Below are 16,585 nucleotides of genomic sequence, written 5' to 3' on the forward strand. Positions count from 1 at the left end.
AAGGCCATTAAAGCAGCTCTGTTTGCTGGACCTTCAATTCCCAAGGAAACTTTGGAATTAACACTTTAAAAGGGGATATTGCTGCCCTTTCCTTGCCTGTTTCCACAACCACCACCTCTCCAAGTGCTGCTTGTAGGGAGGAGGTTGGAATTTGGAAATGATGGTTCCTGGCATGTTGTGATCTGATGGAATTCTGCCTGTTAGCAGAGTGCACACAGTGTGGAGTGGTTTAGGACTTTTAGTCTAAAAGAGGTGTTTTAGACTAGGGACACTGAGATGTTTTTAGCCAGAGCTGATTGTGTAAAGTCAAGCTTTTATCTGCAGGAGTGTCTGGGGGAGGTCGTAGCCCTGGCAATGCCACCAGTCCCGGTGCTTCTCAGGGTTCAGGCCCGTACGCTCCCGGAGCTTTGCAGAGGGAATGCAGCCCACAATTCTCTACATCTTTAAGCCTTCTGAAAATACAGTTTTAAAGACTGCTGTATGATCTGTATTCTGCTAAAGCAATTTGTAGTAGTTGCTGTTAAGTGAGAAAGCAGCTCTTCCCTCTGCAGAGCTCCATTCCAGATTCATCTGTAGCACTGTGTGTCTGTTATATTTAGTACCTGCTGGACAAAATTTGGTTCCAGTCTTTTTCCTTGCCCTCTGTTTCTTAGAGTTATTACGTTCCCTTTAAGGAGCAGAGATGGATTTCACTTATTTATAGGTTTTGTTGAAACTCTTCCTTATTCATAAGATTTTATTTTAGCTGGTTTGCCTTTGTTGCTATGATGTCAGATCCAGCCTAATGCAACTTAAAGCAGCCTCTTGGTTAATGTGAAAGATTCTTAAATACAGTTACCATAAAACTGAAAAATAATCACTGGGGAATCATATTAAACTAGCAGTGCTTTAGTAGCTTACCTACTCTCTTATTTTAAAATGTGTTATTTATTTCTTATCCAGTTTTAGGAGGCTGTCAGGGAATGAAGTTATGAAAAGGTCTGTAGATAAGAACAAGCAGATGAAAGAAAGCAGAAACAAATTGGTTACCAATTACTTTTATTTCCTTCTGATGGAACACGACACTTCAGATGCAGGTGTTTACTCAATGTGTCAGCAAAGCCTGATAGATTTCTTTATTTATGAGTTTCTTGAGCTGCAAGATGGATCTCTAATTCTAAACAGGGAGCCAAATCAAAGGATTAGTATTTAATGCATAACTTATATTCAGCTTTAGAATTCTTGGATGGATCTGGCTGTCATTTAATTAGTCAAGGGACGGGTTCTAGAAGAAAGTGCAGGCAAGATTCAAACCTAAGGCTTTCTGCAGTGTATCTCTCCTAGTCCGTGGGGGCAGTACTTAGAGAGAATCAGGAATGCTTGTCCATTTGCATGCATAAAATATTTGTAGTGTGTATGTGTAGATTGGGAGCTGATAATGAGCTGTACTTCTTGGGAGAGTAACACAGTGTGGATTTAATGAGGGGTCTTGACTAACAGAAAAAGGAAATTGTCTTAAAAGAAGAGGTTTGTTTTCAAAATGGGAGAAATCAAATGCAGGCCCTCAATAGCATGGCTGTGAGAGCTTCTGTGGATCAATAGAGAAAAATATTTTGTTGTCAACAGGTGGAGTAGGGGTAGCAATAAAAGGATGCATCAAAGATGTCACAAGCACTGAGTTAATCAAAGCTTTTTTTCCAAATACATCAGTCTTTGACTTTCCCAGCGAAGAGAAGCAGCACAATTTGAGTGTGGCTCTGATGGTGACTAGAGCTCTATTAGAAGGTAGTAATTTGTTGAGCAGATGCCTTCGTACTAAGTTTCACTATTTGTGACCTACAGTATTATCTCAGAAGTTTTTCTGGATGTTTCTGAGTGTACATCTCTGTAAATTAAAATCACAATAATATTTGAAAAACCTGAATGTCCAGTATATTAGAGTAGTGCTGCATAAACAAGAAGAAAATCCTCTAGTTGTGTGCTGCTGCAATTTTCTTCTGAATGTGGCAAAGAGCTTCCTGACATCTTCATATTGTTCCAGGAAAGATAAACTGAGGTGGTTCCAAACCTCGGTTTTATTAGCTGCAGTTGTTATAAATTTTTAAAGGGTATCATGTTCCTCGCTTGGCAGAGTAACAGTTTGGGAAAGATTTGTTGCAGATTAGATAAGAGCACATTTGTTTTATCACTAACAGTTTGAAGATTAAGTAATTTAAAGAGTCTTCCCATGAACAAACCAATTTGAAAGCTGAGATAATCTTAAATTCTTTTGCTCCACTTCTGCAAGTTTTGTTAGTGACAAATGGCAATAGTCATTTCTTAAGTGACTGTTCTACAGGAAATTATTAATTTTAGGAGCTTAAGAAAATGGGGGAAAAAACTCTTCCACTGAAATCCAAACTGCTCTTTAAATTAAATGTAGTCAGAAAGTAAAACCTGAACAAAATTAGGAGAAAAACAGAAGGGCCTGGCATGATGAGGGGTTGTACAGAACTGACGGTTGAAGCCTTGTTAGTCTGTCCAAAGGAATATAAAGGAATAAAACAGAGTTAGAGTAGAGGGCTTCCCTTCTTTTGGATCATTTTTGTGCTCAGAGAACTACATTAAAAGAGAATTCAGCTCTGTGGGACCATGGGATTCGGTAACACATCGGGAAAATTCCAGTGTTGGCATGAAGGGCCCATCTGGCTGGGCTCTAACATGGACTGTGGGGCTGTTTCTCCCTCCCTGTTCTCCAGTAGTGACCAGATGCTGAAGGATCTTCCTTGTGCACTGTGGCTGCTCAGGAATTTGCATTGAGTGTGTATAGAACTGTCAGAGCAGAAGTTATTTCCTTCTGTAGCTACGAGCATCTCGGTGCCTCGTGCTCAGACCTCTGGAAACAGCAGCTCTTGTGGCTCCAGCTTAGACACTTTGAAACACTGCAGATGCTGTCTTTGAAAGCGGTGGAAAGAATTTTTCATGTGTGGCGCTTAAGAGAAGATCCTGATGACTGTGTTCATCTACTGTGTAAGAAAATAATAAGTTTTCAGGGAAGCTATAATACGAAATGTCTTCGGACTCGCCTAATCACAGTTTGGGCTCAAAGGAAAGAAATATTGACAGCTTTTGATTTGTAAAGCCTCAGAGATTCTGAGATTGGCATAGACTTGCTGCCTTGGGCCCAAATGCAACAGGACCTATCCCACAGGAAAGTAGTGAGACTTTTGGGCAGCCCAGCTCTGTCTCTGACATTCCTGAGAAGTTCTTCCTCCTTTCAGCCCTGCAGACAGGACCTGTGTTCCCCAGGCTGTTATTTCAGAACACACAGGCTGTAGCTCGCAGTAGGGGTAGTAGCAAGAAACCACACAGATCTTTTCATCTCTCTCTGTTTTAACCTGATACTCATGCAAAGAAAATTCCTGCTCCGAGAGGAGCCTGCTGTACCTGCATCCACAATGGGGCTTCTCTCCCAGCATGGTCAGTCTGATCTCCTGTCTGCAGCTGCAGACTTTGTACCTACAAGGGGCTGTCAAGCTTCCAGTTCCTCTTCCTTTAGAAGATATCCACCAAATAAATTAGTTTATGGTAATGCTGGAGGAACGCTTCCATGTTGAAGGCTTGATTTTCCTCTTAAATATGCAGGCCTGAATTTCTGAGAGATGCAGGAATTTCAGCTTCGGAGGAGCCCCTAGGGCTTTCTCTGTTCTTTCTGACTTTCATGTGTGTATCTAGGATTAGGTCACACATCTCCAATGCAGCTTGAAGGGTATGTAATGGATGCTGACTGCTATCTTTTGAATGTTAAAATCAGTGACCATGTAACTCTGCACAGGAAAGTTAGAACAGGATCAAATTGTGTGGGCTCCCAAGGGCTTTTCTGAGACACATCTTTCCGGTGATATCTGGAGTGCAAAAAACCCCCCAAAGCCTCAACAACTATTAAAAGCATGTATTTATATTCAAATACTCTTTTCCCCCTTGCCTGTACTTGACATTTTAGTGAAGATCAGTCGAACACCAATACAATATCCGAACAATGCAGTATCTGTTTCCTTCAGCCTAATGTGAGCTGTGGCCCCTCTCGTTGCCACATGCCACAATGCCAGCAGGGTGAGCTTGGAGTATTGGGTCCTTTCCTCTTCTAACTATTGTGATTCTATAATTGCCAAAAAATTGAAATGTTTGACCTGATACTGACAGATTACTGTCATGCCTGAAAATTGCTGTGTGTGGGGACTTGTGTCTGGCATGTTATAGACTTTGGAAGACATTATAATTTTGCCACATGTATTAAATTTCAGCACATGATTATTGCCTACAACAATAAATGTTAAATTCAGGCTGTGTGATTCAAACCAAGCCTTATAAATATGCAGTGGCATCATATATACTGCCAGCCAGAATGCCCCCTCAGAATGCCATCTGACCCCTATAAATAGTGCTGCATTTTTATGGCTTCTTTCTGACAGTCATTCATCAGGTGCTGTGTAACCTACATTCAGATACTCTGAATTTCTCCCTTGCAGTTAATGCTGGGCACTCAGGCCCTCGGGCACAAAACCTGGTGTGCAGATGACATATCTGACACCTCTGAAAAGTGAGGAGCTGAGGTTTCAGTTGTCTAGCACCTGTAACTGGAGCTGTTTCCTCCACAGCCTGAGTTCTGTTGAATCCACAGGACCTTTAGAGCATCCATCCTGCTGGTGAATGGCACATGGATGTGCAAAAGCTGCACAATTGCATGGAAATTTTAAACTTCTTTACTTGGAGGGTGACAGAGCACTGGAAGAGGCTGTCCAAAGAGGTTGTGTAGTGTCATTCTCTGGAGATGTTAAAACCCACCTGCAGCCTGCCCTGGATGAACCAGCTTTAGGGGAGGGATTGGTCTGGATGACCTCCATGGGTCACTTCCAACCCCACCCATTCTGTGGTTCTGTGTGAAATCACTCTTTTATTTGCCTCAAAACCCTAGGGGTGTCCCTACACCAAGAGTTCTGTTTCCCTCATTCCTTGCACCACCGAGGTTAATTTTCCACATATGTTAGGATTGCCACAGCACTGTTGTCCATGTGCTATTCTGGATCTTCCAGAAATCCCTTATGAATTAGCCTTTTCATCCCACCCAGGCTTGTCTCAATCTCTAGTCAGTACAGGCCATAAATTGCAGAGTAGGTTCTGGAAGGTTTTCTGTGTCAGTGCTTATCTTTCAAGAATGGGATCTAACTCATCTGTGGGCAGCTGTTGTCTCTGTGTCAGGTGTAGTATTTGGCAGAGCTTCCAGCTGCTGGAGTGGCTGTGAGAACAGAGTTCCAGCAGGCTTTAGTCTAGGGGAAAAGGTGAGTCTGGGCTTCAAGACTGGAAATCAAATCTTTTGACACCAAAAGTCCTCTGGGATCTGCCTCTAGCCTTTAGATTGCATCTTTCTGCTGCTCCTGCTCTTTTTCTGTCTTGTCTGCTTCTGTTTCTCCCTGCTTCTTTCAGAAAAAGCTGATGTGAGTCTTCCTTTTATAACATCACATCCCGTTTGCTAAGTGACAGTTGTCACTGACTTCAAGTTCTTTGTCACGTAATTCATTGCTTGATACCTGCTCACCTAAGCATCCCTTAATGTCAGAAGTTTCTTTCAGGGTGACATAATAGCCTGTGTGGGATTTAAAGGATGGAGCACAGGTTGCAGGTTAGGATTTTGGGAGGGACAGAGGGAAAGACGACTGTGTAAATATGTCACGTGTAACTGCAGGAACTGTGCCGCAGCAGCAGCACATAAACAGAGGTCATGGAACCACAAGCATCTTTGAGGTCACACTAAGTGCTTTGCAGCCAGACTGAAGGCCCATAGTGAAGATAAATCTGCAAATTTATCACTGGTGTGTGAGTATGTTGCTGATCCAGGAGAAAGTTTGAGACCTGGTGGCTGAAGGTTGCCAAGTTTAGAGATTGGCCCATTAAGGGCAGAGTCCTTTATAAAAGGAAAGGTGCAGTCAGGAGCTCCCTAAGCAGAAGATAAACTTTGAACCTCACTGACTGAAGAGACATTCACAGAAGAAGCCCAGACTTAGAAGGGAATGTCTGGATGCTCTCTTGGACCAGTGCTGCTTTGTCCTCACCCCACAATCACATCAAATTGCCACCGAGTGAAAGATTCAAATTTTACTCTGAGAGATGGACGTGTGGACACTGACGTGTGTGGCCACAGACTGGACACATAGATAAGGACAGGAGGCTGAAAGTTTGGAAATTAAAAAGTTAACATCCTGAGAAATGGACTGCAAGGAAAACATCAGGCAGGCTTTGGAGGATGGCATGAGAGGAAGGAGTGTACTCGGAGTGAAAACATGGACTTAGATGGATTGCAGAAGACTCAGCAACTTAGCTGATCAAACATGTCAAAGTGTGTGCCATCAGTGAATTTCAATTAAATGTTCAGCTTTTCAATTTGTTGTTGAGATTAACGCATGAGATCATATGCAATAAATCACAGCTTATTATGCATGTTTATTAATAGCTTTATATTTAAGCAGTGAGGATCAATAATGTTAATACATGAATATTATTAGAATATAATAAATCAGGTGGCTTGTTTTTATTGGTTTTGCTGGGTAAACAACTATTCCAGGCTGTTTGCAACCTCCCCTCCTCCCCTGCATGGTGTGCTGAAGACCAATATTGATTGGCTTTATTTGGAATGAATACAGAATTGTAATATCCATTGGTGTTCAAATGAGACCACAGTTCTGTACACCCAAGCAAGTATTTTATTGTAGTGAGAGGGAAGAAGTGCTGGGAAAGGGGAGTTTCTGTTCTGACCTGGTGCCTGCTGATGTCACCCCCGTGCAGTGACAGCCACACTTGCTATGCTGCAGATAGCAACAAGATTTTGCAGGATAAATTTATATGATTTTTATTTTATTTACTAAAATGCTGATGCCCTAGCAATATTATAACCACAAGTCTTTTTTTCCAGACATGTTTGGTGAAGAGTTTTAAGAGCAGGTCAGCTCAGCTGACCTTGGATGTTGTAGCTTCCCACGTATTTTAAAACATACTCAGTTTCCTTAAAATGGAAATAAAATAACTCTGTTTCATAAGCTGCTTTCCTTGCCTTTTCTGTGTTTTCTAAAACTTACCAGTGAGTTTGGTTATGCTACAAGAGAACTGTATTTATAATCAAGTAAAATCCTTCTAAAAACGGTACTCAGATGATAATTGCACTGAACAGACTTTGACAGTCTTTAGTTACCATGATAATAACTGCAACCTTCGTGCCTCTGGGACTTTGACATGATGCTCTTCAATTTTATGCTGCATAGAAGAAGGAGTTACATGCCAGCAAACTCTGCAATTTCTGCAGTCTGGTCTTTGTTTAATTAAACATCTAATATCTTTTCTTTAGCCCTAATGATAAAGTGGGGATTTTTATGATTATTACTATAACTTCAATTAAAGCATTAAATCTGTTTGCTTTCACAAAATAAAACAGTTGAGAGGAATTTCTTTTAATTATGCTGCACTTGTCCTCTGATGTCGACTCTCTGACATGCTATGGCACTTTATTTGAGGTGCTTCACGCCTTGCTGAGGTGAAATGCACTTTAGATACTGAAGCAAACTATCCTATAAAATGCTACATTGCAAATATAAACCTTTATAAACCTCTTGGGAGGGCCTTTCTAAGCAAGGAATTAACATGTTCCATGATTCAGTCCTATAAAATGAAAAGTAGCCCCTGCTCTGAGCATCAATTTGCAGCACAAACCCCTAAATCTTTACCTTCCATTGACTCAGCTCTGGAATTCATACTCAGCATAGCAAAACTTGTCAGCTTCTTTTTTTTTATGATGCTTTTACTACCAAAAAAAACCTCACCTCCAAATAGACAAACCTTGGACAAACTAAACTGTTTGTAACCCCCTATATCAAATACTTGTGGAGAGATTCTGTGATGAATATTTTTTTTTAATCAGCACCTGTTTTTCATTTTGCTGTGGCTTTGCTTGCTGACTTTTGTTTGCTTTCCCCATCCTCAAGAACCTCCCTATTTTACGGCTGAACCCCAGAATGTGATTTTGGCTGAGGTGGAGAAGGACGTGGACATCCTGTGCCAGGCCATGGGTGAGTCTGCAAAAGTGTTCCAACCTGGATTGATGGCATGTGCATGTCCAGTCTTGAAGACATCATCTTATACAAACCATCTTTGTAAGCTTTTAATGTCTAGAAGTCTCTGTGTTATTGCTCATTATCACAGGTCCCATATGAAAGGAAGAGGGGGGCCTTTCCCCTTGGAGAGTTGAGCAGTTCTTGTGATTTAGTTTAGTTTGGAATAATGCTGGCACGTTGATGTTTGTCTATGGGGAGCACAAGTCCTGCTCCTGTCACTCTGGGACCCTGCCTGTGCTTCAGAGTTGTCACTAGACAAGAGATTTGAAAATCTAGAGCCAGAAAATGGACTGAGGGAAAAGCATGGTTATGAAACCCATTATTTGCAATGCAAACAGTCATTATTTCCAATAGTTCTACTGCCCTTTCTTCTAAAACTAAGAGAACTTTTATACAAAATAGAAATGTCAGTAACTCTGACATCTGAATGTAGTTATGAAATCTGCAGGAGAACTTATATATGTGGTTTTTAATTGGCTGGTGGTTTGTTATTATAAAAGGCTTCCAGTGTCTAGAATTCCACCTAACTAAAATGATGTTTCAAGTAGAGTTGCACAGAAATGCAATCACCACCTATTTCAGCACTCTGGTAAGGTAGGAGACATTGTCATGATGTGTTTAGAGCAGGTTTCTCAAAGTCACCAAATTTCTACGTGACTCTGGCAAGGGACTGAACATTTTTTTTCTCAATTTCCCTGGTGCTGAGTTTAAGAAGCAACACACATAAAATGCCATGAAATCCTTCGGGAAAAAGATCACATCCTTGATTTAAAAAGCACCCAAACCTAACTAACAGCTTACTTGTGTGGTGCCTTTCTCTAAATCAGAGCCAATGAAGATGTTTTTACTGCATGATTATGTTATTGCCAATATGATTCAAGCATTTTTCTCCCTGTTTTATGTAGGAAGGAGTCAGCACTGCTATTCTAGAAGGAATCTTTGCAAACTGTGTGATAAGAAAGTGTGTGTTAAGGGTGCTCTGCTGATTTGGAATTTCAGAAGCCTATGATGAGATCTCTTACAAAAAGCTCTCATGGAAATGAAACTATCAGATGATAAGAGACAATGTCTTCTTATTAATTAATAGCTCTTTAAGCAAAACACAGCAGGACCTGCTGTCAGTGGAGTTCCCCAGGAACCAAACTGCTGTCTCAAATGTTTTTCATGGATTAAAAAAAAAAAAAAAAACAAGACAACCCAACCCAAAACCTGGAGGAATCAGGGAGACCTGAGTTTGACTTCAGCTCTTCCTTTACCCTAACTCTTGCTTTGAGCAGTTTAGTTCCCAAGGGGGTTGATGGGGCACTCATAACCATTCTCAGTGGAGATATGGGAATCCTTTTTAGACAAAACTAATTATTTCTGCTCAGCTCTTGTAGTGCACATCTGATTTGCTGATGCATGTGGTGCAGGAGCATGAGAACCTCTTTCCTTGTGGATTATTTTGCTGAGTATCTATAACACAGACTTACAAGGGGCAGGACATAGAGGAGTTTTGATCCATTATTACACAAATCTGGCAATTGCCAGCACTTAAAGATGGCAAATGAAGGTTGCTGCCTTCCTGCTCTGAGCTGAGAGAATGAAGCACTGGGGAAACTGCAGAGCTGCCTTCTACCTTTGCTATAAAAGGAAGACAGATTGTATTTCCCCCAGGCCCATCAGGTTCTGTGCACAAAGCCCATTTGCCAAGACTTCGAGCACTATGAATGTGTGAGAGACAGATTAATTTCACAGTATAAGCAGAGATTAACGGTAAATAAAATTGCAACTTGCACCGACCAGCTCCCTGCTCCCTGTAATGGAGTTTCAGTGTATCAGGCCGCAGGAACCAGGCTCTGCTGTTTATCTTCCAGCAGTGGCTGATGCACCCTGAATGTTCAATGGCTTCCCTTTAAATGCTCTTTCTTATTTGCTTGTGGAAAGTTTAGAGCTGCAGGCAGTGGTGGTGGTGTCTGGGGAACGCAGTTAATTGGACTTCAGTTCTACCTGTTTAGAGAAGTAGATGGAAGAGAGGCTTTGGGGATTCCCCAGTAGCTCACTGGGATCTAGAGGAGGTGCTAAAAAATAAATAACAAAGATGAGTGAGTGAATATCCTGAGCCTTTCATTGAGGTTCTTAAGTTAAATTTGGCAGAGAGTCAAGCAGCTGTTTCACAGATGGAGGAGCTGAGCCTCGGGTTCCTTAAGTTATTTGCCCAAGGTTACAGAAGAAGTGGCAAAGCCAGAACCAGCATCTCTGTTTCCTGCCTTCCCTTCCTCCCCCTGACACTAGATTAATTTGTCTGTGAAAAATGAATAGTGCTGCACACAACTGAGAAAGAAGGTTATTTTATTTATTATTGCCAGTCCTTTAGGCCACTCTCACCTCTCAAGCTGCAGGGTCAGGCTGATACTGCTTGGAAAGGTAGAGTGCAAAAGGTCTATAAGGTGTGTTCTCTTCATAATTTTTTCACCAGTTGTTTAGAGAAGAAAAGAAGCAAAATTCCTTTGCGGGTGTGTGGAAGGAAAGGTTGTGGGGTGAGTAGAAGAGGAAGAGAAGAGAAGCTGGGTTTTAACCATTTTTACAACCAAACAGGTAGCAAAATTAGAAGAGAGCATGTGTACAACTTGGCAGACAAATCTCTGTGGGAAGATCAGTAAAGCCCAAATGAATGCTGCTGACAGGCGTCAGAGTGCTCAGATAAGATCCTATTATTCAGACTCATAACTTTGAGTGGAGGAAGATACCCGTAACTGAAAAGTAGAGAAATAGAGATGGTAATATTCAGTTTGTCAGCTGAGTTGGTGATAGGAAGGTGTATCTCACAGTGATTATAGGATTAGAAGGTTTGCCAATACTGTTAGTAGAATGGGATTTATGGAATGACACCAGTGTTAAAGGTTTGAGTGTTCTGAATGCAGGATTTCATTATTTCCTCGGTGCCTATCGAGTCTAATGTGTGGGAAAATGGAGTTGCTATTATTTAAACTTGAAATCATTTCCAGGCTTCTCAGCATCAAGAGAACTATTCCATTTTGCATCATCTGTTTCTTCATTACTCAGTGATAATTTGTATTTGCCCAGGAGGATTTTCGAGAGATGAATAACACTCTCACCGAGAATTGTGAACATTGAAATTTACGCTAATTCTGTATATGGGCTGTTGTATGAAGTTTAAATTATGCCTATTGCAAGCTCCTACACCACGTCTATTCTCTATCAGACAATGCACTCTACATAGTGGGTTTCTTCCTGAGATGATTATCTGCATTATGAGTACATTTTAGTTTATCAGCAGAACAAAAGCATCAGAGGTGATGGAAGTAAATGATATGTGTTTATAAAAGTAACAACAGCAATTGGATGTTGTTTTTTAGTCATTTCCATACATTGTTTGTACATTCTTTCCAGAGTTAATACAGCTTTTGTCTGTATAAAGAGAATAAGTACACTGAGAGAAGATATGAATGGAAGTATAACACAGTAGTATTTAATTTTGGGAGTTTTAAAATTATAATGATGATTATATAGATCTTCGCATGGCACTTTAGCTCTCAGAACATCAAGTGACTGCCAGCATTGCAGTGAAATTCATTGTCTGCAGATGCTCAGTTCATCAGTGACATCCCATCCTCCGTGCTTTGGTGAAACTGTTTTTTTCTATTTGGGCAAATTTCACTCACCCATGAATTTAAGTTCGTGGTCTCTTACCTTATTACAAGAGGTTGTGTAGGTCTGAAGTTTTAAGTGAAATGTGTTCAAAAACACCCCGGGTGCTGTGTCCAGTTCTGGGCCCTCGGTTCAGGAAGGACATTGAGGCACTGGAGTGTGTCCAGAGAAGGGAATGGGGATGAGGAAGGGTCTTGAGCACCAGGAGTGGCTGAGGAAGCTGGTGGGGCTCAGCCTGGAGTAAAGGAGGATCAGAGGGGAGCTTCTTGCTCTCCACAACTCCCTGAGGTGAGGTTGTAGTGAGATGGGGATCAGGCTCTGCTCCCAGGGACCAACGGGCAGGATGAAAGGAAATGGTCTTAAGCTGTGCCAGGGGAGGGTCAAGTTGGACATCAGGAAGAATTTCTTCCCAGAAAGGGTGATCAGACATTGGAGAGGTGCTCAGGAAGGGGATGATCTTGGAGGTCTTTTCCAATCTTAATTACTCAGTGATTTTCTAATCACGTAATAAAATACCTGCCTCACTTCTGATCTCTGCAGAGAACCCCCAGCATTTGATCCAGTAGGGATTTCTGGGATGTCAAGATAAAACATTGTCTGATATGAGCAGTGGGATGAGAACAGCTGTCTGAGACTGTTCTAGGCCCCTGACATCTCTTGAGGAAAAAAGAATCCTACATTATTTGTGTATAATAAATTTACAGCCACTTCATCCCAGCTGACAGGGACATGACAGCAACAAAAATATGTGTGAAATAACTGTGTCAGGGTTTGTGGAACATGCACATGAAAGAAAACAGGAATAAATGGGACTGTAAGTTTTATCTAGGCTAGGAATTTTATTTCACTTTATGCCTGCTTTTTTCAAACAACAGGTGAAGCTTGAGACTGAATAAAAATAATAATAATGTAAAGCTATCCCATTGTTGGCAACATGTTGCTTGTACATTGGCTCAAACCAAGCTGCTAAATTGGGACTCAAGTACAGCCATGTGAGCACTTCATTTTTCATGTGTAATTTGCTATTTCCTTTGTATTTTAGCTATCTTAGCTACAGTAGCACAGAGGAATGTTATTTGGGATGGAACGGTCTTACAGAGTGGCTGTATTGCCACGCTGCTGCTGTTTAAGGAGCATGATTCTGGCTTTTCACATGAAATTGCTCCAAATCCTATTTTGTAGTAGCATGAAATATGATTGGGTGAAGAAAGTAATTTGATAACATGTTTTCTCAACATTGCTCCTTCAGTATTTGCTGGCTTTATTCCCTTGTGTCCTGTAGTGTGTTATTACCATTGATAATGTGAGATGTAGCCTTCATTTATCTAAAGCAGCTCGGAAAAAATATAAACAATTGGTGTAGAAAGATGGGAAAACAGGGATGTGACCATGACAGTGCTTTGCAAAGACTAATAGCGATTTATTTGTTGGAATAGGTGTTCCCATCCCCACCCTGGTGTGGTACAAGGACTCAGTTCCCCTGAGCAGGTTGGAGAACCCCCGGTACAAGGTGCTGCTGAGCGGGGGGCTGCGGATCCACGCGCTGCGGCCCCAGGACGCCGGCATCTTCCAGTGCTTCGCCAGCAACCAAGCTGGGGAGATCCAGACCTACACCTACCTGGATGTGACCAGTGAGTGAGGAGTGGTGGCACGGGGTGCAGGAGGTGTCATCCCTGTAGGTGACCCCACACCCATCACATTTGTCTGAGCTGCTGTAGTTTGACCCACAGAGCCCTGATTTCTAGTCAAGTGTAGCTGCCCCAGCTGTAAGGAAACCCAAAATGCCCCTGTGGCCTCAGCACAATCTGCTGAAGCCTGTGGAAAAGCTCTCCATGACATCAGGAGAGGTTGAGGTGAACTCATCTATTCCACACAGCAAAAAAGAGATCCTAGTGAAAAGGAAAAAAAAAAAAAAAGAAAGATTAATTGTGAAGTACTTTTATCTTTCTTTCATATTTCCACTCTAATGTAATTCTATCCTGAAGTTGAGCTACTGCTTCATGATTGTGCATGCTATCATTTTATATGCCTTTGTCCCCAACTGCATTTAGTTGGGAAAAAGAAAGAAAGTTCAAGTTAAATGTCTTTTTTGGCCGAAAAGTCAGATTAAATGGTTTTGTTAATGACGTGCATGCTTCTCTGTGGAAGAATTACAAATCCTAGTAGTCTCTTTTTAAAGTGATTATTAACAGTCATTTCTGTAATATTAAACTTCTCTTCAGGAAGCTGATTTTTAGCCCAAGAGCAGTTTGCACGTACCAACCAGAATTTCTACTGGCCTCAGAAAATAAATCAGCCCCAGTTCAGTATAGATCTAGGAAACTGCAGGAAAAAAAATTGCAATAAAATGCAACTGGGGGAAAATAAGAGAGAAAGAAACTTAGAAAATATCTTGGATAAGGCTCAGGTTCTAAATTCTTTTGGCTGACATTTAAGTTTCAAAGTTAATGCCTTTCTCAAGTTGCCTTTCATCCTAAAGGACTCTGTTATGAAGATGAAGGAAAATAGTTTTGTTTATCTAGATTTCTCAAGTTCCCCCCAAACACTCATTTTGAGCTTTATCTTCCTTTCTCTTTAACCCATCTTACTTGTACAGGTACAAGCGCTGATAGATTTTTATTTTCTGTGTAGGTAATAAACAGGATTAGACAATTCCTGGGAGATGAATAAGAAAAGGTTACAGTCACTGCTGAAAGGTTTTCATGTCTTATGGTCATGTCCTTCTCCATGATCAGCTCTATAAAAGTGGATGCAAAGTAGTCCATGATAATAGTTAAAGGATCTTTCTGAGAGCTGATGCACTGAGCGTGTTTGAATTTTTTATTCTAGACATCAAACCAGCCTTTATCCAGCCCCCAGAGGACACCACAGTCACCGAGGGGATGACTGCAGTGCTGACCTGCGAAGTTTCAGGGGCTCCCCGACCTGCCATCTCCTGGAAGAAAGGTAGCCAGTTATTAACTTGTAGAAGAGCTGCAATCCACATTTTCCTCTCCATTCCTGTCACTGAGATCCTGTAGATCCATTCAGAGCCTCTTTCCCCCTTCCCCTATCCCATGAGCAGCGGGTTTGCTGTGGGGCCGTTGCGAGCAGGTGCCCGGGCAGGATGTAATGTTTTGGAAGAGCTGGAATTGCAGTGCCTGATCCCTGAGCCCACCTGACACTAATCATGCTGCTTCCCCCTCGTGTGTTTCAGGAGAGCAGATCTTAGCCAGTGGCTCGGTGCAGATTCCTCGCTTCGTTCTCCTCGAGTCTGGAGGACTCCAGATAACGCCCGTGTTCCTGCAGGATGCTGGCAATTACACTTGCTGTGCAGCCAACTCTGAAGGAGCTCTGAATGCTTTTGTGATGCTGACAGTGTGGAGTAAGGATAATGCTTTGTTTAAAGTCTAACTTTAATCAAGTATTAATCAGTTTTTGTTGTGCGCTCAGGAAATTTTCATAAGTAATTATGCTTTTCTCGTTAATAGAGGTACTTGTATGATTTAATAGGAATAATGTGTCTATTTTAGGAAGCCTATCACAAATACCCTTTTTGTTTGGAAAATTATGCATATAAATCTCTATTTTGTGAAAGGAAGTGTATTTAAATAGAGCTTCAATCACAATTACAGTTTTACTCAGGTTTTTCATTGGCATCTTGCATTGCAAGTCAGAGTTTTTAACTTGTAGATTTGGCTGTTTCCAGGTGGTTTCTCCCTCCAGGCAGCACAGATCAGTCCGTGCTGGTACTGAGGCTGTGGCCACAGTTACAACAGATAGGATTTTCCTCATATTTTTGTATTTTTTTGTTACCCTGGGTGCTGCTGGAAGCCAAATCAAAGTGCAGCAGATTTCAGCTTATCCCTCGTGCTACAGACTGGTGTGAACCTAGGAAATGGTTTTGCCATTCACCATTTTCCCTTGATCTCTATGTTTTTTATTTCTTCTGTTGGAGAAGAGAGTCTGATCCAAGAGGTTCACCTGTGTTACTCCTAAGTGAGTTAAATTGAAGTGTAACATGGTTTTTGCTACTCAAGGTACAAAATAATGATCCGTGAGCTGGGACTAAGAGCAACTGAAAATAATGAAGATGATGAGGATTAATAGAGAAGTGTTGTGGCCCTCTCTCCTCTCCAGCACCTGAAGTACTGGTTTATGCTGCTGATGTGTGGTGCATATTTGGCATTTGTTAATCCCCAAAGTCTGCAAGCTGAATCGGCCACATATTTCCTTTTGAACTTGGGAAAACATTTCTGGCAGTGGCTGTAAGGTATTCGTGTCACGTGGCCGTTGTATTTATGTCTTATTGACAATATAGAGTTGGTGTAGATATCAGGATGGTGTAAATTGAATGATATCCAGGATCAAGTAAAGGAGATCCTTCCTATTAATTCTCAAAGCTATGGTTGTTACATGTATTAAAGATAGCTCCTGTTCATTGTACTGCATGCGGGGAAGAAATGTGAATATAACCTGATGTTTGTGTAGCAACAGCATCATTATAGAGCCAGAAGTCTTACATAGGTACACCAGGAGTAATGCTGAAAATTCCATGCTGTTAGAGTCAGCTTTTGATTTTGCTGATGGTCTCTTCTTCTGCATGTGCGAGATATCTCAGTAGATGCTGATTATCGCTGTAGGGATTTGGGACTTATTAACATTATCCACATATCTTCCATGCTCGCCCTGGTTGTCTCCCTGCCTCAGCCGATGCTCTCTGCTGCTGCTCCTGTGTGTGACACAGAGTGGGGATCTTTCACACCGGCTCTGGTTGCTGTAGTTACAGCAATTGTTGTGTTCTGAGGCTCAGGAGGTGCTTCAATAAGGATGTTCTG

The 16,585-nt window shown here is 41.5% G+C and overlaps 1 protein-coding gene across 7 annotated transcripts in view; it reads left to right on the forward strand.

Annotated features, from left to right (window-relative positions):
- SDK1 (sidekick cell adhesion molecule 1) overlaps positions 1-16,585 on the forward strand; it is a 388,222-nt gene that overhangs the window by 235,400 nt on the left and 136,237 nt on the right. For all 7 annotated transcript variants that reach the window (XM_032125651.1, XM_032125653.1, XM_032125655.1 and 4 more), the window contains 4 exons: positions 7,989-8,072; positions 13,205-13,399; positions 14,598-14,714; positions 14,965-15,132. In XM_032125651.1, coding sequence (XP_031981542.1) covers positions 7,989-8,072; positions 13,205-13,399; positions 14,598-14,714; positions 14,965-15,132 — 564 coding nt within the window. The remainder of the gene's footprint in view (positions 1-7,988; positions 8,073-13,204; positions 13,400-14,597; positions 14,715-14,964; positions 15,133-16,585) is intronic.

This window comes from Corvus moneduloides, chromosome 16 (assembly GCF_009650955.1).
Source record: "Corvus moneduloides isolate bCorMon1 chromosome 16, bCorMon1.pri, whole genome shotgun sequence".
In the NCBI taxonomy this organism is placed as follows: domain Eukaryota; kingdom Metazoa; phylum Chordata; class Aves; order Passeriformes; family Corvidae; genus Corvus; species Corvus moneduloides.